Source organism: Barbus barbus (assembly GCF_936440315.1).
Source record: "Barbus barbus genome assembly, chromosome: 35".
Lineage (NCBI taxonomy): Eukaryota > Metazoa > Chordata > Actinopteri > Cypriniformes > Cyprinidae > Barbus > Barbus barbus.
Genome location: NC_136763.1, coordinates 10703853 through 10726485, shown reverse-complemented (window position 1 = coordinate 10726485; position 22633 = coordinate 10703853). Strand labels below are relative to the sequence as shown.

Below are 22633 nucleotides of genomic sequence, written 5' to 3'. Positions count from 1 at the left end.
GAGTGAACCATGCCACTCCGAGTGCGGCGTATGCACACTGTGTAGACCGGGACTGGTATTCAGACGGAGAAATGCCTGCTGAAGCACTCCAGAGCGGATGCAAGGACATCGCCAGACAACTCTTTGAAAATATCCCTGACATTGATGTGAGCTTTTTAATGATTATCTTCCAGTTTTATGAACTGGTCTTATATAGTGTTGGGCTGGGTCATTCAGTGTAATAATTATACAGTCAAACCAAAATTTATTTAGACATCTTCAACATTTCTTATATTATCACAGTTTATTGGCTGTAGTTTAGTAAATGGTGATTAAATATGACAAGAAGAGTTAAACTGTGTCAGAACAAATTCATCTTGATAATGTCAGATAACTTTGATATAAAGGTATGTAATGAACTAGGTTGAATAGCTGTCAGCTGTTAAATTTAAGTACATAATTAGATAATACAAATTTAGGTCAACCAATTAGCAATTAATTTTGTTCAGTCTGTGGTGTAAACAGGTTGCATTAGCAATTAAAGAAAAACACTTAGGCAGAACATGGTCAGGTGAAAATGTCTGAATAATTTTTGGTCCCAAATTTTTATCAGTTTTACTGGTAGTCCACTGTATGAAGAATTTTTGGATATAATATGCCATAGTTTACTTTATTTTGCTATCCTCACTTACATAAATGAACTATAGTGTCCTGCACCCACTAGTAACAAACTATCAAATTTCAATATCAAAAATGTATATCTGGTGTCTGAATAATTTTTGGTTTGACTGTATGTACTTATTTACAACAAATTTAAACAAATGCAAAATATTAATTACAAATTATTTTAAAATTATTAAAATATTGATTAGAAATGATTATATTAACAACAGCTATACAAAAGAATAAGAAGTATGTATCACTATTATTACTTATAATAATATTGATGAAATAAAAGTATGATTAAATAAATTATACATTACAATGTTGTTATTGGTAATAATGTTGATAAAATAATTAGATAATATTCAAAGTATCAAAGTATTTAAACGTATTATTATTGTTAAAAAAGTATAAAATTTAATAACGAGAATAATTAATAATATGAACAATTTATAACAACAATAATGCTAATAAAATAATTTTTATTTAATATTTTAAATACACTAATATTAAATATTTAAAACAACTATTATTAATAATATCTTTCTTATGAAAAATAATAAATATTTACAATTATTTAAAATACTAATTATAAATTATATTAATTAGCATAGCAGTTAGGTTTAGTGCAGAATTATAAACATTTCTACTTAATTGTACATCATAATGTGTCTTTTGGTTTAAATTAGATTTTCTTTTGGACAGCACTGTGTACAATAAATGTGTGACTTTTCCCTTTTCTTCTTGGTTTGGACGGACAGGTGATTATGGGGGGTGGGCGGAGAAATATGTACCCCATAAACACACCAGATGTGGAATACCCAGGAGACAAGAAACACAATGGTACACGCAAAGATGGCAGGAACCTTGTGGGGGAGTGGACTGACAGAATGAAGGATAAGGTGAAAGATGAAACAAGGGGAAAAACAGGGCACTTCATTCCATCTTTTCATTTACAATGAATGTTCATTCAGTTCAGGAAAAAAAAGCTTCCATGCTATGCCTCTGCTGACAAATCGCTTTTTCATTTTCTCTCTGTGTTTGCCTGACTCTGGCAGTGTATTTGTGCTCTTTTAATAATGCCATGTTTATTGACTTATGCTCTTGAGGCTCCTAAAGCAGGCTTTACAGCTGTGCAGTTAATAACAAATAAAGAAAATTTGTACTTGTTGTGAGCCCGTATTACAGAGATTTGGTTGCAAGATATTGGATAAAACACATTCTATAAAGCATCTAGATAAGAGAGTATGGTCATTTATCTAACCTATTTCATGTTTTTCTCTTCACTTTTCTGTAATCAGAGAGGTTACTATGTTTGGAACAGGAAGGACCTCCTTTCTTTGAATCCAAACAATGTGGATTATCTTTTGGGTGAGTTTCTTAACCATTACTGACAAATTACTAAAAGTGACCTTTTTTGTTTTACCTTTCCTGTTTACATTGTTTTTTTTTCTGTTCTATTTGCGCTGCAGGTCTGTTTGAGCCGGCAGACCTGCCCTATGAGCTTGAGAGAAACAAAGAAACTGACCCTTCCCTCACTGAGATGGTAGAGGTGGCCATTAAGATCCTCCGAAAAAATGAACGCGGATTCTATTTGCTGGTGGAAGGTAAAAGTATAGTGTACATCACCGGTCATTAAACCACAGTATTTTAATGCGAGGTCAGTTCAACATCTGATTAAACTGCGAACAATTATTTTGCATTTCTCAGTGCTGTGGAAGTTACTGTCAATCTACTGCAAATTAAATTTATATTAAACAATAAATATATATATATATATATATATATATATATATATATATATATATATATATATATATATATGTATGTATATCATATATTGCATGCATTTCATTATAATACCAGGCTAAGTATATATGTGATCAAAAAAGATTAAAAAAAAGCAAACCGAAATAAGAAAACTTTAATACTAGAAGCATGGTAATTTCACAAAACCTTTAGAAGATGAATAATTAATTGAATAAATTAATTTGAAGCGCTCATTAAAATTAATTGGACGATTGCCTTAGTTCGCTTGTAGCACAACAATCACTGTTTCCATCATCCTGCTTTTATGCGCATTTTGAAGTATCGCATCAGAAACGAGGGATGGAAACTGTATATTTCGGAAAAAAAAATCCCTTCATTCGCGAGAGGTTTTTACGCTTGATTGAGTTGGTTTTTGACTTGTGCGAAAAAGGGTTGACGTGAATAATGGGAGAGAGAAACAAATTTTGCTAATAAATTCCTCCATGTACATTCAAACTTCATGTGACTTTTCATGATGGTACGGGATAACCTGACTAATCAGCCGACCGATCTTGTTGCACAGCATCTGAAATGTTATGATCCTTCTTAAACACGACTGCATTCCCAAACAGCAGCAATGACCACATTTATTATGTTTCGTCTGCTTTCTTTTTATTCAGTGGCTTCTCCTACTTTTCATAGTAACATTTAGTGCCAGTTTATCAGGAAGTGCCGATTTTGTTCTTTTTGACTCGTTGAATGGAAATGGTGCTTATTCGCAAATGTTTTATGCAATATTCCAATTTTGCGCATAACTCAAATTCGCAACTTTGGATGGAAACCCACAGCTACTGTGACAAAACAAAAAACAAAAATCACACTAAACCGCTTAATTAAATTAAAATTAGTTAATTTGATTCATTTAGGATTGCCACTTTTAATTAATTTTACTATTAATAAACTCGTCAACATTGTGAATTAATGTAGGATCAAATGTTTGAAATGTTGCTGGTATTGAAGGGAAAGATACAGTATGTTGAGATTTAGGGAATGTCTCTGTGCTCTGTATGAGACCGCTGACTGGGCTGTATGCTGGTAGGTGGGCGCATCGATCATGGACACCATGAGGGAAAAGCCAAGCAGGCCTTACACGATGCCGTGGAAATGGACCGAGCCATTACCCGAGCCGGTCTCCTCACCAGCATTTATGACACACTGACAGTCGTCACGGCTGATCACTCTCATGTCTTCACCTTTGGAGGCTACACACATCGGGGAAACTCAATCTTTGGTAGGTAATGAAAGCTCAAGGCATGTTGGGAGAACTTTAATTATAGAGTATGGTGTGATGGAAATTGTCTTTTCCTAAGGTTTGGCCCCCATAATGAGTGACATTGACCAGAAGCCCTTCACATCCATTCTCTATGGAAATGGCCCAGGGTTCAAGTTGGTTAACGGTGCTAGAGAAAATGTCTCAACTGTGGACTACAGTAAGTAATTACAGGCTTATCACTTCCTGGTTCTGCCTTGAGACCTACTTTTTTGGGATACTTGGAATGTTGGGATTTAGGCTTAATTGTGCCTGTTTGGCTGTTTCTTGTGATTCAATAGCATATGTCAACAAATAATGTAAAACGTCCATACTGTAGCATACAGTAAGGGTGAATACAGCTCTGATAGTACAGCTTAATGGATTGAAATGCTTACAACTCATTTTGCGGAAATGAAAGGACCTGCTTAGAAATCAAGTGGGAATATAGCATAATGGATTTGTGGATCTGCTTTTCTGAAATGGATTCATTGCAGTGCATCATCCATTGCATTCAGGGCTCTTCAACCATTTTTATTTAGTAAAGGACCCCTCACTGGATTAAGAGACGGAGAAGACATATTCTTGTACACAACTGTTTTTTTTTTTTTTTTTATTAAAATAGTTTTATTCAGCAAGGACACAATAAACTGATAAAAAGTGAGAGTAAAGACAATTCTAATGTCATAAAAGATTTCTATTTCAAATAATTAAAGGTGCAATAGAAGATCTCGGAAAATGCTAACTTTAGCCTGATAGCACAGAAAGCGATCGTCCCACCCTCCCTGCAATCGCTGTCCAAAGCCACGCCCCCTAAACGCACATATACGCTCAAAGAGCAGAATACCAGAGACAACATTAAATTACAACAACGGTTCCCAAATACAGTCCTCATCAATATATCTTCCCCACATTTTTAGGAATATTGCGTTGTTGTTGTTTGTCTGCCATTCTCATAAGAGATTTCTTTAAGAAACCTTATCGTTCAAAAGTTTGTGGTTGCTAAGGTTTTGTTAATTTACATTTATATTTGAATTTTGTGTAATACGTTTTATTGAAGAGATTTGTTGTAAATTACATCATTGTGACCCACCGTCCTTATTGAATTGAATCTCTGATGCACTGGCAACTATAGCATGTAGGCGTCCTGAATGTCAAACTCAACGGTAGTTGATGATGATGAAGTGAATCTCTCTCCGATCCCACCGCCCATCTTTCTTACTCTTCTTCTATATGTTTGACAAGCCATAGAATTATGGGTATTGTTCTGGCTGGGGCTCTCTCTTCTCTCATTCTCTTCCCCATCACTCTCTCTGGCTTTCACTGTTTGTCTAATTACTATTCCACAGCATAGGTTTGTCTGTTTCAATTGCTGTTTTCACTGATAGAGCACAATCCAAAAACAATTAAGTAAAATGCATTGTCATCCCTGCTGCTGACATTGTTCTGTCATTCATTTCCAGGACAAAGAAATAAAGCAATAAAGACAAGAAACTGCTCACTGCTCTCAATTTTGTTTCTTTATTATTTATTAAGTATTGTTTTATTAAATATTTATTTAATATGACTTGTAATTCAATTTTAATGCAACGTTACAAATTAATTTCTGCTAATTATCGAGAAATGCTTAAGCTACATGCTGTTGTTTTAACTGTAATTGTTAACATTCATATTTGTATTTAACTAAAGTAGTGTGTTTTTACATTTTAATTTAATATTTAGTTTTAAAATAATATCAATAAATATGAACACATATGTTATACATTAACACACTTTCTTCTGTCTTCAGACCAAAACAACTATCAGGCGCAGTCTGCTGTTCCCTTGAGCACAGAGACTCATGGCGGTGAAGACGTGGCGATATTTTCCAAAGGTCCCATGGCTCATCTTCTTCATGGAGTCCAGGAGCAGCATTACATTCCCCACGTCATGGCCTACGCAGCTTGCATCGGCCAAAACAAAGACCATTGCCGTACAAACTCCGGTTCCCCTTCTCTCAGTCACATCTCCCCTACGCTGGCCCTTCTTCTCTCAGTTAAATGGCTTCTGTGCTGACCCCTCTTCTATGGATCCTCCCTTATCTTACCGTGATTAGATCAGAAACTATCCTAACTGGTTCTTTCAAGTGGAATTTATGATTTTTATAACGTGTTTAGTTTTTAAAGCATTTATCAACATTGGGACTAATGTGTGGGTATTATGAGAGCTTGAGGCCAATTTGAGAAGTTTCTGTCGCAATAATGAAATTTCAGTTAATTTTTTTCTTGCTGGTGTACTGAATAGCAGAATTACTATGATTCAGTTCAGCAGCGCAAATGTCAGTGTGATATTGTTCTATAAATAATAATTATAATCATAATAATAAATAACTGAAAAAAAATTGGCCAGCAAAAATACTTCCAAAGGATGCCGAATGTTCACGCTTTCTGTGTCACAAGGCAACTCACACTTGGAACCAGTTGTTGTATAACAAGCTCACACTACACCATTTTAGCTCTGAGATTTTGTGAGGTCTGTCAAGTCACATGAGCATTTTCACTTATCTCTTGTGAAGATTTTAACTGCTCTGCATCAGTAAAAATATACTACACTACCGTTCAAAATTTTGGGATCAATATTTTTTTTTAAAGAAATTGATACTTTTACAAGGATACATTAAATTTGTTAAAAGTGACAGTAACTTTGTGTTCACAAAGTGACTTTCTGTTTATTATATGATCATGGTTTCCATAAATATATTAAGCAACACAGCTGTTTTCATCATTGATGAAAATAAGAAATGTTTCTTGAGCAGCAAATCTGCATATTAGAATGATTTCTGAAGGATCATGTGACACTGATGACTGGAGTAATGGCTGCTGAAATTTCATCTTTGCATCACAGGAATAAATTACATTTTATGTATTAAAACAGAAAAGGGTTATTTTAAAATGAATCAATATTATGACTTTAATGTATTTTTATATAAATAAATGCAGAATAAATTCAGCCTTGGTTATCAAAAGAGGCTTTTAAAATTATTTTAAAAAATTCTTACTGACCCCAAACTTTTGAACGGTAGTATATATTAGCAGCAGATGTTTTCAAGAGAATTAAAAAACAAAGTATGTTTGTAAGATGTATAGAATAATTACAATGCAGTGCTTTTCATATTATGAGTGCTTTGTGCAATGAGTTTGAAATTTGTGTAGTGTGAGCTTTGGCATTTTTAGTTACCTTATATTTTTTCCCCAAAAATGTTAATAAAGCGATAATTAAATGACTAGAAATTAACAAAGTAGACAGTTAGTGCTTATTAGAGAATGATTTTGTGACATATTATCAGGACTAATACAAAAATTGCTCTACTTATAAGGAAATAAGGATTCACTCAGCATTTTTCTATTTTTTCCTACATTTGAAATCAAATACAATCTACCTCACTGACATGTAATTCCTTAAGTGCATTACATTCCCTTGTGAAAACCAGTTCAAAATTCCCATTTAAGCAAGTCACAAATTTAGAGTAACCATTACTGTCCTTGACCAGTCAAGCCATGTTTGCATCCCTTGTATGCCAAGTAAAAATGTACATTAATGTTTGATTTGGAAATGCTTGATTCAGATTATACTGATTTACCTGCAAGATAACTATATCTGTAAGCTGCTTGAAAATCAGAACAATTGTTGTGTATGTTTTCGAAATACTCTTTATCTACCATGTTTTCACATCATTTTATTGAATGCAGAATCTGAATGATAGTTGTGCAGTTGTTGTTTGCTTATAGCATCTGTGAGTCTCTTTATGAATGTAGGCAATTCATGAATAATGACAAAAATATGGATTTAAAGTAAATGACGTTTATTTTGCTTGGCTATTCACTTGGACATTGCAAGTCATTAAAAAATATACAAAGCTCTGAAGATGGAAGAAAAATTACACAATAAAGAAAAAAATGTGTGGGGAGAAACATTTTGAATGTGTCATTTTGTTTTAGGTGGCTTTTATTCACTGTTGTGGTTTTTATGAAATGCACAGAGCTCAGCCATAGTAAATGGAACTCAGTGAGCAATATGGAAAAACAATATGACATTTAGACATGAGGATCTATGCTGACCGCATAAAAAAACTACTGTCATCAAATTTTAGAGACTTTTAGGAAATAATATTTTATGACACGTCGTGACCACTGTGTTCAAATGCATTTCCATAAAGCACACAATTATGCAGTACTGCGAGATATTTCTGTAAAACAAGTGAGCACCACCAGCTTGCACTAATCTGTCCTGCAGCATGATTTAGAGATAGAATCAGAATCACAATATATAATATAGACAACTATGTATGTACAGGTCAAGTATGTGCAAATTAGAAATGAGAAAATAAAAATAAAATAAGTGAGTATGGTGAATGGATAATGTACTATAGTTGTGTGTTCCACATTTATTGTTGAGTGTTCATGAGATGAATTGCCTGAGGGAAGAAACTGTTCCTGTGCCTGGCCGTTCTGGTGCTCAGAGCTCTGTAGCGGCAGCAGTTCAAAGAGAGAGTGTGCTGGATGTGAGGGGTCCAGAGTGATTTTACCAGCCCTTTTGCTCACTCTGGATAAGTACTTTTCTTGGAGACTGGGGAGGGTTGTACCAATGATTCACTCAGCAGTCCGGATTATTCTCCGCTGTCTTCTGAGGTCAGATTTGGTAGCTGAGCTGAACCAGACAGTTATTGAGGTGCAGAGGATGATTCAATGATGGCGGAGTAGAACTGTTTCAGCAAGTCCTGTGGCAGGTTGAACTTCTTCAGCTAGCGAAGAAAGTACAACCTCTGCTGGGCCATTCTGACAATGGATTCTATGCAAATATCCCACTTCAGGTCCTGGGAGATGGTGGTGCCCAGGAATCTGAATGACTCCACTGTAGTCACAGTGCTGTTCATGATGGTGAGTGGGGGGAGAGCAGGGGGGTTTCTCCTGAAGTCCACAATCATCTCCACAGTTTTGAGCGTGTTCAGCTCCAGGTTGTTAAGACTGCACCAGACAGCCAGCTCCTTAACCTCCTGTCTGTAAGCAGACTCGTCACCGTCCTGGATGAGGCCGATCAGTGTGGTGTCGTCTGCAAACTTCAGGAGCTTGACAGAGGGGTCTTTAGAGGTGCAGTCGTTGGTGTAGAGGGAGAAGAGCAGTGGGGAGAGTACGCAGCCCTGAGGAGCTCCAGTGCTGATGGTACGAGTGCTGGATGTGAATTTACAAACTTTGCTGTCTGTCTGTCAGGAAGATAATGGCCACAGATATCTTGTCGGTTTGGGCTGCACACACTTCTCCAGAGGCAGCAGAGTTCACTACAACTCTGCTCTCTTGAGTTGTTTTGGTCAAACTCAGTAGCGCCAAATCTACCATAACCATTGCAAATGAAGATTTCACTTGATTATCTAGGATTACTAAAATTTTCCCTTTCTAGTGATGATTTGGACTAATGATTTGGTAGCAAAATCGTATATGCTTGTATGAGTGCATGTTTCTGAATTTATAGGTGTGTAGCATTTGGACCAATCAGACACACAATTATTTGTTATATTTAACAAATAATCTCTTATGCCCCCTCACCTAACCAAAAGGCCAACTATGAGGGTCTAACACCTAAGAAAGGCAGAACAGGCCTCTGGTTCCATGGCAACCCATCTGATAACGCTTGTTTTATTGCTCAAATGAATGTGGGCAGAGCAACTCACTTCATTTCCCCTTAGAAAAGAGACATTATGCCATAAAAATGAACTCTTCTCTAATTAATTAATTAATAGAAAAACCTTTCTTTGAATGAACACACATATATTCAGGTCATTGTGTATAATATTACTGTTCTTGTATATGTTTTTGTGTATTGTATCCTGTTTTATGAATGCTTATGATAGAACACTAGTTAATATTACCTCACTTATACCATGTTTGGTCTCTATCAATTCGTATTCAGATGATCTAATTGAGAGTGTATATTATATGTCGATACCTACGCAACATATAAGTGTTCTAAGAATCTTTAATAGTTTGTATATCAACTTCCAATCCAGTTCATATGCAAATTACCATGGATGGAGACAAAGATAAAGCTATTTAGGTTGTCAACACCTGCTTAGTCATGGCCACGGAGACCACCCAAGCCTGCTCAGTAACGCTCAGGAAGGCGTTACATGTTTCTGCTTTGCCATGGTGGTTTATCAATTTGGTGCTGTGGTCTTCTGTAGTGCCATGATGTCTGTTCCATAGTTTCTGCCTGAGTGGTCTCCATCATCACCATGGACACCCAATCCTTTATGGTCTTGTCCTCTGCTTCAAGGTCTAGCTTGTCCTCTACAAACATAGTCCAGGCCTGCAACCATGCCATGATTCAGACTTGCTTCCGCTGCATGGCCCATGTCCACCACCATGCCATAATGATTGTTTTTGTCAACAATTTTTTTTTTAAAGGAGTTTAACCCTGATATAAACCTCAGGGGCTCATTTGCATTATTGGCTATACATATTTAATATTAATATAATGTATATATTTAATATTATATATGTATACATTTCATATATTTATAATTGATATAAAATAAATATTTAACAGCATTTAATATGTAATAATAACAACAACAACAACAACAACAACAACAACAACAACATTTATACAAAACAGATATTTACTATATTTAACCAAAATATTACTGTTATCATTAAATATTGAATTGTAAACAATGCATAGTATTACTAACTATTATTATGCTAATGTATTCTCTATTTCAAACAATTATCCATTAACTTTAAAGGTTTGTAATTTTTAATCCAGATGATAAACATTTGTGAAACATCAAATACAGTTTAACTTTCCCCTATCGCTCTCTCACCCTGACCTCTTACACAAGACTTAAACAAAACAAACACACACAGCCTTCAGAAGCAACCATAAAGTGAAAATGCATTTAGAACAATGCAGCTACTATTTTAAGATTAGTCAACATATTTGATTAAATGTGAGCTTTATTGTGGCTTAGCAACCAAACATTATAAATTGTGTGTTCATACATCAAATAAACTTTTGTAATATATGGCCAACAGGTCCTTTAGTCCATTTTTGATTGTTTTAGCTGATGTCCTGGTACAAGGAGTGGTGCCGGATCCAGCAGGTTTGTGGTTCAGCTGAGAGGCCATGAAACACATTTATTAAAAAAAGGGCTTTTAGGTGCATTGACAAAGCATTAGTACTGTATACACTGGTTGTAAGTTTCCCCATATCTTATAAGCCAAATATATACAGTATAAGCTTTTTTCCATTTTCTAATATCTTTGTCCTCACCCAAAAGCAAATTTAGAAAAGTGGAACAGAAAAAGAAAAAGTGGATGGAACACGTGCATTTACAAAACACGTCATTGTTTTTGATGAACAAGCAATATAGCAATACAAATATTATTATTAATCTAATAATTGCATTATTATTAATAATAATAATAATAATAATAATAACAACAACAATATATAATGAACTGATAATATATAATATTTTATAATTTTTATAATCAATAATACATGTGTGTATATTTAACAAATTTATATGTGTGTGTGTGTGTATATATACAGTTTAGACTCCAAGACAGTATGTTCTGTTTTCTGTTCCTCCCAAACCTATTATCCCCAAACCCTGATCCTTCATGACCTCTTCTTGCTTTTGCACCAAAAGCCTCCAGCTCGAAATGGTCATGACTTTAGAAAGATGTGCGAGTAAATCCTTACTTCAGTCTGGAACTTTGGGTTTTACTGTTATTTTATTTAGCATGAAATATATCTTGAGTTTCTTCAGACAGCACCAGGGTCAAACACTGTCAGTGTTTACTGAACATTCATTGTCCTGTGTTAAAGTTTCCTGTGCTGGTAGAACATTGCATTTGTGACAATCAAACAGAGCAGTGGAAAATTACAGTACAGCTGTTTGCCATTGGCATACTATGTAAATTGTTTGTGTCACATGTTAACATTTGAGAGACATTAAGAGAGAGACTTTTTAGTTTGTATTTCAGTGTTAATTGCACATTTTTCTCTGGTTTTTAGCTTGTGAATTATGAACGCTCAAACACAGGGAATGCATTGAGGTCTCTGTTTGAAAATATTTAACCATATCTTTCTCAATCCGTCGCTTTTAACCCTTTAACTGTCCTCTTAGCCATTTAGTAGATCACATTTTTGTTCATGCAGCACTTTAAGCATAAAATAAGAGGCGGACACGCTAGTGCAGCTCAGGAACTGTATTCGGACAGAACGGCCCAGAACAAGACAGCCAAAAACAATCGACTGTCAATCACATGATATATAACATCCCATAACATCCCCCCTTACAAATAAGAACTAAAGTGTCAGAGCAAAATACTCTATAAAACTTCAGGCTTCATACCATTTAATGCAACTGCAATCAACTTAAATGAAATACATTTCAGATACTAATGAACTGAATCCTCACTGAGTCCTTTTTTAGATTAACAGCACTTTTCTTTCCAAATTGCAACAGCAGCATTCCTGACCTCCTACAGATCAAGCCTCTTGGGTGGCTTTGACAATCGGCCAGACCTAGTGTATGTGTGTCCTTCTGATGATGAAGGTTTTACCGGGTCAGGTGAAGCCTGAGTTGAGTAAGCAGATGAAGGGGCCCCAGCATAGAAGGCAACTCCCTTCCAGCATAGAAGGCAACTCGGGTTCTTTCCTGTCCACTGCTTGTGAAGAGGACGATTCTGCCACTCTTAAGTGTACTCTGTTGCGACTATATAAGGATCCACCCACATTCACAAGATAAGAGCGTGATGCCACTTTCTGAAGACAGGCGTCAACCCTCCAGAGTGCAGAGTTTTCCCTTGGAAGGGGTTTCATTCGGATACTCTCTCCTATGTTCAGCTCTGGCAAATCATGAGCTGACTTGTCATAACAGGATTTCTCCAACTGCTTTCTGTAGCAAAGTCGCTCCACAACCCCAGTCATTACACATGGCTCTAGAAGTTTGCTTGTTACTGGAAGAGATGTCTTCAGTCTCCACGACATTAACCTTTGGGCGGGGCTACTGTCCATATATTCAGTAGGGGTGTTGTGAAGGATCGCTTTTCAAGGGTCGGTTCTGTCGTGCATAGCTTTGCGCAGAAGGTTCTTAGCAATCTTAACAGCCGACTCAGCCTTTCCATTTGACTTAGGATGTCTTGGTGAGGAAGTGATATGCTCAAATTCCCAGCTGGAAGCAAAGCGCCTGAACAGTGCACCAAACTAAGGGCCATTATCTGTGATCTGTGATCTGGCTGACCAGGAAGCAGTTCAATCTCCCAAAAATCTGAGAAGTTGTCCACAATTAGAAGATAGTCCTTTTGCCGATGACTGAACAAGTCCATAAACTGACAATCTGCCATGGACTGTTGGGGATGTCATGAGAGAGCATGGTTACCTTCAATTGATTGTGTGCAAATTCATTACAAGTCGAACAGTTACTCACAAAGTCTTTGATTTCTGCTTGCATACCAGGCCAATGTGTCACGTGCTTGACGATAACATGCGTCACCTCCTATATGGCTTGAATTGGACCAAAAACGTTTGCATGTAATAACTTAGATCACTGTCTAATACTTGATGGCTGCTCTGTAACTTCTTCGTGATCAGTTAGGAACCTAGGCGTACTTTTTGACAGCAATCTTCCCTTCAAAAATTTTTTTTCTAGCATTTGTAAAACTGCATTTTTCCATCTTAAAAATATATCTAAATTACGACCTATGCTCTCAATATCAAATGCAGAAACATTCATTCATGCATTCATGACCTCGAGGCTAGATTATTGTAATGCTTTATTGGGTGGTTGCTCTGCACGTTTAATAAACAAATTCCAGATGGTTCAAAATGCAGCAGCTAGAGTTCTTACCAGGAAGTATGACCACATTAGCCCAGTTCTGTCAACACTGACAACTCCCTATTAAACATAGTATATATTTTAAGATCTTGCTAATTACCTATAAAGCCCTGAATGGTTTGGCACCTCAGTATTTGAGTGAGCTCTGGCCATTTGATAATACATAGAATATCAAAATCAACTGCAGTTGGGAGATCGTTTTCCTATTTAGCGTCCAAACTCTGGAACTTTACCTAGCATTGTTTGAGAAGCAGACACACTCTGTCAGTTTAAATCTAGATTATAGACCCATCTCTTTAACCTGGCTTACACATAATACAATATCGCATTTCTATAATTCAAATCCGTTAAAGGATTGTTAGGCTGCATTAATTAGGTCAACCGGAACCGGGAACACTTCCCAAAACACCTGATGTACTAGATGAATGGCATCTACGCTAATATTAGTCTGTTTCTTTCTTATTCTGAGGTCACCATAGCCACCCAGAACCAGACTGTATCCAGATCAGATGGTGGATCAGCACCTAGAGATGACCTCTACGGCCAGGACACCTAGATGAGCCCCAGAGACTGATCCCCAGTGAAGACCCTGTCTCCAAGACGGCCATCGGGACAAGATCACAAGAACCAGATGAGTCCTTGCACAATCTGATTCTGCTTTAGCCTAGATCTAAACTGCTGATTTTGTCTGGCTAGAGGAGAATGACACTATTTCGACAAACTATTTCCCCATCTAAATACTGTAAAGCTGATATAAAGCCACCCAGCTTTATATCAAGACGATGTAAAGCTGCTTTGACACAATTTGCATTGTTAAAAGCGCGATACAAATAATATTGACTTGACTCGAATGTATGTGCTTGAGAATCTCTGCACGTAGTGACCTGGGAATGATAACGTTTTGTCCCCGGTACAAGATGCTATTTTGCACACTTATTTCATCTCGATAAGGCCAGAATTCATGGATGAGGTGTGAGGTTTTTTCTTTCTCATCAGGCCTGCAAGGACAGTGGTTTTAAGGGAAATTGTTGGGGCGGAGTGGTGTGTGTGGTGCCACCTTTACTTTGTCCTTGTAGCTCATCACATTGCATGTTGCTCCTGAATCTAACTGACAACGCAGTGACTTGCCATGAAATCGCAGGGAAACAAACCATTTCTTCCCTTTCATATGCACTGTGCTAATGGACTCGACTGTGTAAATATCATCATCACTGTCCCCAACCGGACCCTCCTTGGAATCTTCAATGCAGTGCAGTTTTCCCTCTGTAGGTTTGCTTTTACTTTTAAGGCACACTTTTGCAAAGGGATTATTTGTTCCACAGAGTCTGCATGTTTTTCCGTATGCTGGACAACAATCCCTGCCACTTGAATGTATTTCATATACATTACCACAGTATCTGCATGTCCTACTAGTGTCTACAAGTCTGGGTGAATTGCTCTGCTTCCACTGGTAGGACTAGAATGGTTTCCTAGCAACAGCGTGAATCGTTTCAGCTGAAGGCATGCATGCTACATCCATCGGTCTCATACGTATAGCGGTCTGTTCGGCTGTGCAACACATCTCGATAGCTGTGAGCAGTGTTACATTTTTTTCACTTAACAGTCTGCGCCTGGTACCTTCATTTGTAATACCCAGCACGATTTTAACACAAATCATTTCATCCTTCAAACCACCATAGTCACAAATTGCTGCTTTTTCTCTCAATCTGGTTACAAAATTGTCTATGGATTCCCCTTCCTCCTGCTTACAACAGCCAAACACATACCTCTCATAACTGACGTTTTTAGCAGGCTTGAAATACGCTTCCAGTGATTCCAGAATGGTTTTAACGTCGTCTTGTTGCGCTGCCGTAAGATTCAAGTTGTGATGGTAAACATGTCGGCATTCAGGTCCCATCACGCTTCTCAGCTTGGACCTCCTTGGTCTTTTCAGCCAGGCCCGTGACCAGCGCATAATCCTCAAACTCTGCTCTGAATAAGTCCCAGTTAGCACTCCAGTCTCCGTTCATGTTCAATGGTGGTGGAGGAGGTATAATAGCCGCGATTTAAATGATTTAAAAATAATTATATCTCTTTATGAACACGCTATTAAATCATTATTGGTTCTCCCGACTTGTTCCAAACGGATTCATTCAGAAACTAATCATTGCTGTGTTGCTCAGAGATGCACAGCTGTTCTTATGTGGCTTAATAGGTAATATTGTCCTTGTTAAGACAGACAATAGTTCCTAAAATATAACACAATATTACGTTGTTAACAGTTAGGCAATTTATTGAACTGTTGTAAATTTAGTATCACATTTTCGCTTGTGCTATTTGGGACACAAACAGCATTGTGTAATATTGCACTCAAATTGTGTGAAATTGCTACATATGATGTAAATATAAAGCAAAAACTCATGCAGGGATATTTTTATGCCCTTTTTTCTTTTTTAGTTGCACATAACAGCATTCTATAGGCTACATCACGCAATGAGTTGTTGTCCTGCTTTATGTTTGTCAGCAATCAACTGAATGAAATGTACGATGACCTATAGGCCTGGCTACGTATGTTTGTGGCAGGTGCGTTAAATGCTTTAAAATATTTCAATCGCGTTATTTTTCGATAACTTATTAAATAGATCAATGCATATTTGATTAGATTGTGCCTTAATTTTTGATAGGAAAGTGGAGACATTACAGCATTAGCTTTCTGCTCGTTTTAGAGAATTCTGTCACAAACTCATCCATGTCCAGTTCATGTGTTATTGCTTTTTCATGAGCTAAAAGTACAAGGTTTTTTGTCCTCTTGTGAAACATTGTTCGGCGGAATGGTGTGAAAATTCTTGCCAGAGTAGATAATGAGCTCTCACATGAAGCAGTAGAGGCACCCATAACCACTGCAGATACATACAATTTATGAAGACCAGCAAATGCATCTTTGTATTCCTGCAGAAGTTTGCAAACAACAGAACAGTCAGCATCAGTTGGAAGCTTTTTGGAGAGCACTGGTCTGCAACAAGAATTTCATTCTGAAGTTCATTTTTTGCAACCCCTGCAAGAAATACAGAAAGGCTCAAGCAACTGAATGTCAAGAAATTTGTTGGATTTTGGACATGAGAGGGCTTTCATCAGCTCTAAATTCTTTGTGGAAAACCTATTTTCCATCTCTGATACAGCTTCAACATCTGTCGCCTTAGAGCTTCAGTGGCACGTTCAGGGCCTGAATGCCCGTCTTGCCCTAATGGTGAAAAAATTACAGAGTCAGCATAGGAGGGATTGACAGTCCTTAGACGTTTGGGTGAGGGCTCAAGAGTAGTCATGCCTGTGTAGAATTGCTGCAATTCACTGTCATTTTCCCTGAGATTCCGTAGTGCACCAAGACATCCCTGCAGAACTTCAGCTGCACTGCACAAATTAACATGAGAGGCTGAGACTGTAGGATGGCATTTAAAATGGTGAGAAGATGTATCAGAAATTTGCCAACTTCAAAAAAAGTGTCATCGCTTCAGTTGAGAGAGAAGGCCAGAGTCTTCTTTTGCAAGGTCAACTGATGCATTGTCATCATTGGAAACCTTGGAAAGAATGACTTCGTCATTCTCCACAACACATTTTGTGACTTCATAGTGACTTGTCCAACAGATTTCCAATAGTCTCTTGAGGTAAGGGCAATTGTATCTCTGACTGACAAAATGATGTCTGAAAAAAAGAGTACAGGGAGCCTGACAAGTCAAAGAATCACACAAGGTTCACTTTGAATTGCATGTATGATTGAGAGGTGAAGCTGGTGGTTATAGCATTGGATGTAGGGGATATGTCTGCCCAACCTTTTTTGCAATAAAGCCTGAACACCACCCCTCACCCCACTCATCACCGATGCTCCATCATAACACTGGCTCAGTATATTGTCAGCACTGAATCCTGTTTCAGACAAGTGTTGCAATATTTCAGTGGTGATGTAATCTGCATTAAGCTGCTGAAGTTCTAACTAGCCAATGAGATGTTCCTCTGGCACACCATTGCACACAAAGCGAATTACAACAGACAAATTTTCAATGTTGCACCGATCCTTTGTGCCATCACTTTTTAAACAGAATGCAGCTGAATCAGCAGTGTCATATTTCTGTTTTATTTTTTTTCAGACCATGGATGCCAAAATTTCAATCACTTTGGATGGTTTTGGAAGTGTACTTGGCATTTTGTGGGATATGTGATGCAATGTTTGCAAGGTATTTATATTTTTCCATCGTGTATTTAAACAACTTGGCAAAACGCCCAACAGCTATGCAGTCCTCCACAGTGTCAAATGTTTCCTGATCCCCACGTAGTGGAAGCTCATTGACCGCTAAAAACTTAACAACACCTGCCATGCTTTTTATGTAATAGCGATTCTGTTGGGGGCCGAACAAACTTGCTATGGTCTCTGCGGACACTTGTTGGCGGCAAAACTCGGTCCATGCGGCCAAGGCTTGTAAATGAGCCTGGCTAGATACATGTTTTTGAAGACCGCGATCACGCTCTTATGCTGCTTTCCAGTTTCGAAAACCTGTCGAAACGAAAGTGTCATTTTCGGGGAAAGCAACACTGAACACTCAACAAGGAAAACAAAATCATGCATGGCGCTCTGCGGAATATTCAAGCCACGGTCGTGACTGATACCAAGCAGCCGAAAAGCATATCTCCCTCCCTCCAAAAACAGTTCGGGGGTATGATTTTAGAACCGGCTGGTGAGGATTTGCCATGGTTAAATAATTTGGGACAGAATTGCTGCATTTTTGAGTGTGTGTAATTGTGTTTTTGACACCATCGGAAGCTGTTATTGTCGTTATTGCTGCGCAATTCAGCACGGCCGTTAACCGCAAAGGTAGCGAAGTGAATGAGCTGGTTAGACTGTTTGTCTCAACAGATATCTCAATAACATTTTCATCAGAGACAAAGGCAGGTATCAATAGTAAAAACAGGTTACATGCTGACTGATAAAATGCAGGGAGAGATAAAAAGACAGCAAAAGAGACTAAAAGGAACGAGGATTTGCACTAAAAAGGACCACCAGACGCTCAGCATCTACTGTACCCTGCCATGACTGAAAACAAATGTTCAGAAAACAGAGCGGGGTAGATAAAAACATGTTCATTAGTCTCTCCCACAGTTCTCCAGTAACAGTAACAGCACCACTGAGACTTATACAGGACATTCATTTAATTATTTTGCAAACATTAAACATGCAGTAGACAGTTCTGGGAAATAAAAACTAAACAAATTATGCCAGAGTAAAATCTTTGGTTTAGACTAAGACGTCACTGTATTGTTTATTGGTTGTGACCATAATATTTAGTTCTGGGGCCTCATTTTTAAAGCGTGCGTATGCTCAGATTTGATTGTAGAGTGTGTATACGCTTAAATCCACACTACACTATCTGTAAAAACTGACTTTGATGTGGAAAAGTGCTTAGCGTCATGTCAGGGTCTGAGCAGACGTACATACTTTTTGTTGTTGGAGTGCTGCAGGTTTTTGGAAATGTAAGCTGTTCTTGCAGCTCACTGTTCTAAATTAAAGGATTTGGATGATGACAGGTGATCTTTTATGTTAATGACATTAATTAGGAGTCGTTTACAAGTCAGAGAGTTGAAACCATTCAGTTGCGTGCAAGTTCAAGATAATTTCATATTTGAGATGATTGTAAAATCAAATTTAATGGTTTCTGCGCAACATTTTATAAATGAGGCTCCTGGACTCTTTAACAATGTAAGGTCCATTCATGTATAGGAACTTACATAACAAAGTAAAAGACTTTGAGACCTTTCAAATGAGAATACATTATCCACTGGCTAATAATTTTGACACAGGGTGAGTTTATGATTATGACTCCTAAACTTTTCACTAAAGTTCAGTATTCCACTTCAAACAGAACAATGTTTTAACAACCAGTTACAGGAAAAGAACACTGCAGTTGCAACAAAATATATCAAAAGAGCTGAATTCAACAAAGCAAGCAATTTGGATATTTGGATACTAAAAAAAAGAGGAAGTCAGTTAGAGCTCTTGCAAAAACAAAGGGCATGGAGAAATCAAGAGTTTGGAAACCACCAGCGACACCAGCAACCAACAACGACCTGATCGGCTGAGAAAACAACAGTAGTTTATGACAGACAAATCATAAAAGCTGTGAAAATTAATCCTAAAAGTGTGTAAAACGTGTCTGTAAAATCACCAACAACTTTCAGAAAGCTGAGGTGATGCTCTGACAATTTACTGTCCTCCGGAGACTTTGACACAGAATTACAGATGCTACACAGCAAGATGCAAACCTCTGACCAGCACCAAAAATAGAAAGGCAAGATTAGAGTTTGCAAAACGGCACAAAGGTGAGCCAGAAGTGTTTTGGAACTGTGTTTATGGACCGATGAGACAAAGATGAACCTTTATCTAAGTGATGGGAAAGCAAAAATGTGGAGAAAAAAGGGAACTGCAATGATCCCAAGCATACAGCCTAATTTGTAAAGCACGGTGGAGGTGGTGTCGTGGCATGGGCATGCATGGCTGTCTCTGGAACAGGCCCTCTCAACTTTACTGATGACTTAATATATGATGACAGTAGCAGAATGAATTTGGAAGGGTACAAAACCATCTTGCCTACCAATATTCAAGAAAATGCCACCAGATTCATTGGGAAGTGCTTCATATTGTCAGGGTTCTGTCACCTCGGTCTAGTTTATTCATGGTTTTGTGACAGAGCCCTGACACTCCCTTCTTGTCTTGTTTTCTGGTGAGTGTGCGGCTTCGAGTGTGCTCGAGCTGCGCGCCCTCTTGTCTGCGTGCTCTGTTTCATGTTGGGGCGTGGTGTTCGAATCCCGCACTCCTGTCTTGTTATGGCTCGGTTCTGGTTTCGTGTCAGGGTTCGGACACTCACGCTCCAGGTTTGTTCTCGCTGTGGGAGCGCACAATTTTGAGTTCGCTTTTGTTTTGCTGTCCTAATTTTCAGTCAGACATTTAAGGATCACCTTCAGCATTTGGAGGAAATTTTCCCCAGATTCAAGTCCTGTGGGTTAAAGCTCAATCCCTCCAAATGCTCGCTTGCCAAGAGTGAGGTTCAATTTTTGGGTCACATTGTATTTAAAGACGGGGTCCAACCTGATCCAAGGAATGTTCAGAGTGTTCAAGACTGGCCTGTCCCATGCTCACCTACTGAAGTGAGGGCATTTTTAGGATTGTGCTCCTACTATAGCAAATTTATTAAGAACTTTGCTCACCATGCAGTCCCTCTCCATAGATTGACAGAAAAGAATGCTGGATTCAGTTGGACTGCTGAATGTCATGAGGCATTTACTTATTTGAAGCATACCCTGTCTCATCCACCTATAGTCTCTTTCCCAGATTTTCAGCAGTCGTGTATACAGATGCCTCAGTCCTGTGTGAAGTCCTGCCCTGCCAGTCTGTTTTCCCCTACGGGGTAGTTTTTGTTTGTTGATTTAATTTTTATTAATAAAGCCCTATTTCCTCCTGCAGACGAGTCCTCGCTCTCATCCCTTCACCCACACCTGACACATATTGCATCAGGACAATGACCCAAAACACCCTGCCAGTTCAGTCAAGGAATTTATAAGGGCAAAGAAATGGAAAGTCTTAGATTGCCCAAGTCAATCTCCAGATTTAAATCCGATTGAACATGAATTTCACCTGCTGGAGAGGAGAGTAAAGGCAGAAACTCCCCAAAACAAGCAACAATTGGAATTGGCTGCATTAAAGGCTGGGAAAAGCATTTCAAAGAATGAGACCAAGAGTCTGGAGATGTTTATGGGTCACAGACTCACTGCTGTGAGTGATTGTGCACAAGGAATCTGCAACTAAATAATAGCTTTTAATCTTTTATATCTGCCTTATGTTCAACTGTCCCAATACTTATGCTCACATCAATGAGTGGGATGAACTCTAAAAGTGCTATTCTTTTTATTTGGTAAAACATGTATGTGTTGAAACGGCTAATAATAAAAAAATGTGACATTCTGTAGTGTTGTCTCATATTCATCTTTTAATCATATTTGCAAATGTCTTGACTCCACAGCCAACAGAGCAATTTTGTCTTTACTGTTCCAATACTTATGGAGGGCACTGTATTCTATGCTGTGCAGCAAAAGATAATTGAGCTTCACAAATTAGTGAAGTGACTTTAAGAAAAGAGCTAGAGCAGTGAAAATTCCAATTTCCACCATCAGGGTAATAATTAAGAATTTCCAATCAACATAAAATGTTACGTAACTGCCTGGAAGAGGACGATATATTACAGATATATTGCTGTATTTTTGATGTTGTGGGCCTATATTTCTGCTGGAGGTCCTGGACATCTTGTTTAGACACATGGCATCATGGATTCTATCAAATACCAACAGATAAAATATCAATAAGTGATTGACTCTGTTAAAAATCCTATAATGGGCCATGTTTGGATCTTCCAACTGTACATTAATCCAAACACACCTCAAAAACAACACAAAAATAACAATAACAACATTATCCTGCTGGAAGTAGTCATCAGAAGATGGTTACACTGTAGTCATAAAGGGATGGACATGGTCAGCAACAATACTCAGGTAGGCTGTGGTGTTTAAACGATGCTCAATTGGTACTAAGGGGCCCAAAGTGTGCCAAGAAAATATCCCCCACTCATTACACCACCACCAGCAGCCTGAACCATTGAGACAAGGCAGGATGGATTCATGCTTTCATGTTCTTTACGCCAAATTTCTTTGCGCGGTCCTTACTTCCTTCTATAGGGGTGCGGTGGAGAGTATCCTTACATCATGTGCTACTGTATGGTTTGGAAATTGTTCTGCTGCAGACAGGAAGGCTCTGCAGCAGGTGGTGAAATAGGCGCAGGGGATTACTGGCAGCAGTTTTTCGAACATTGAGGATATTTACAGTAGTAGATGTAGGGACAGAACGGCCAGTATCATCAAGGACTCTGCCCATCCTGCCTATGGACTGTTTACCCCGCTTCCCTCAGGCAGAAGGTTGCGCTCCATTCAGGCAAGACCAACTAGGCTTAGGAACAGTTTTTTTCCAGAGGCTGTTCGGA

At 38.0% G+C, this 22633-nt stretch overlaps 1 protein-coding gene across 1 annotated transcript in view; it reads left to right on the top strand.

The window, feature by feature from the left end:
- The window catches only part of LOC306854991 (alkaline phosphatase-like), a 15744-nt gene extending 8097 nt beyond the window's left edge, over positions 1–7647 (top strand). The window contains exons 6-12 of the mRNA XM_079393361.1: positions 1–146; positions 1404–1544; positions 1944–2013; positions 2115–2249; positions 3491–3682; positions 3762–3881; positions 5490–7647. The exon at positions 1–146 is cut by the window's left edge and continues 30 nt beyond it. Of these exons, the coding sequence (XP_079249487.1) occupies positions 1–146; positions 1404–1544; positions 1944–2013; positions 2115–2249; positions 3491–3682; positions 3762–3881; positions 5490–5755 (1070 nt within the window). The 3' untranslated portion in view covers positions 5756–7647. The remainder of the gene's footprint in view (positions 147–1403; positions 1545–1943; positions 2014–2114; positions 2250–3490; positions 3683–3761; positions 3882–5489) is intronic.
- The last annotated feature ends 14986 nt before the right edge of the window (positions 7648–22633 follow it).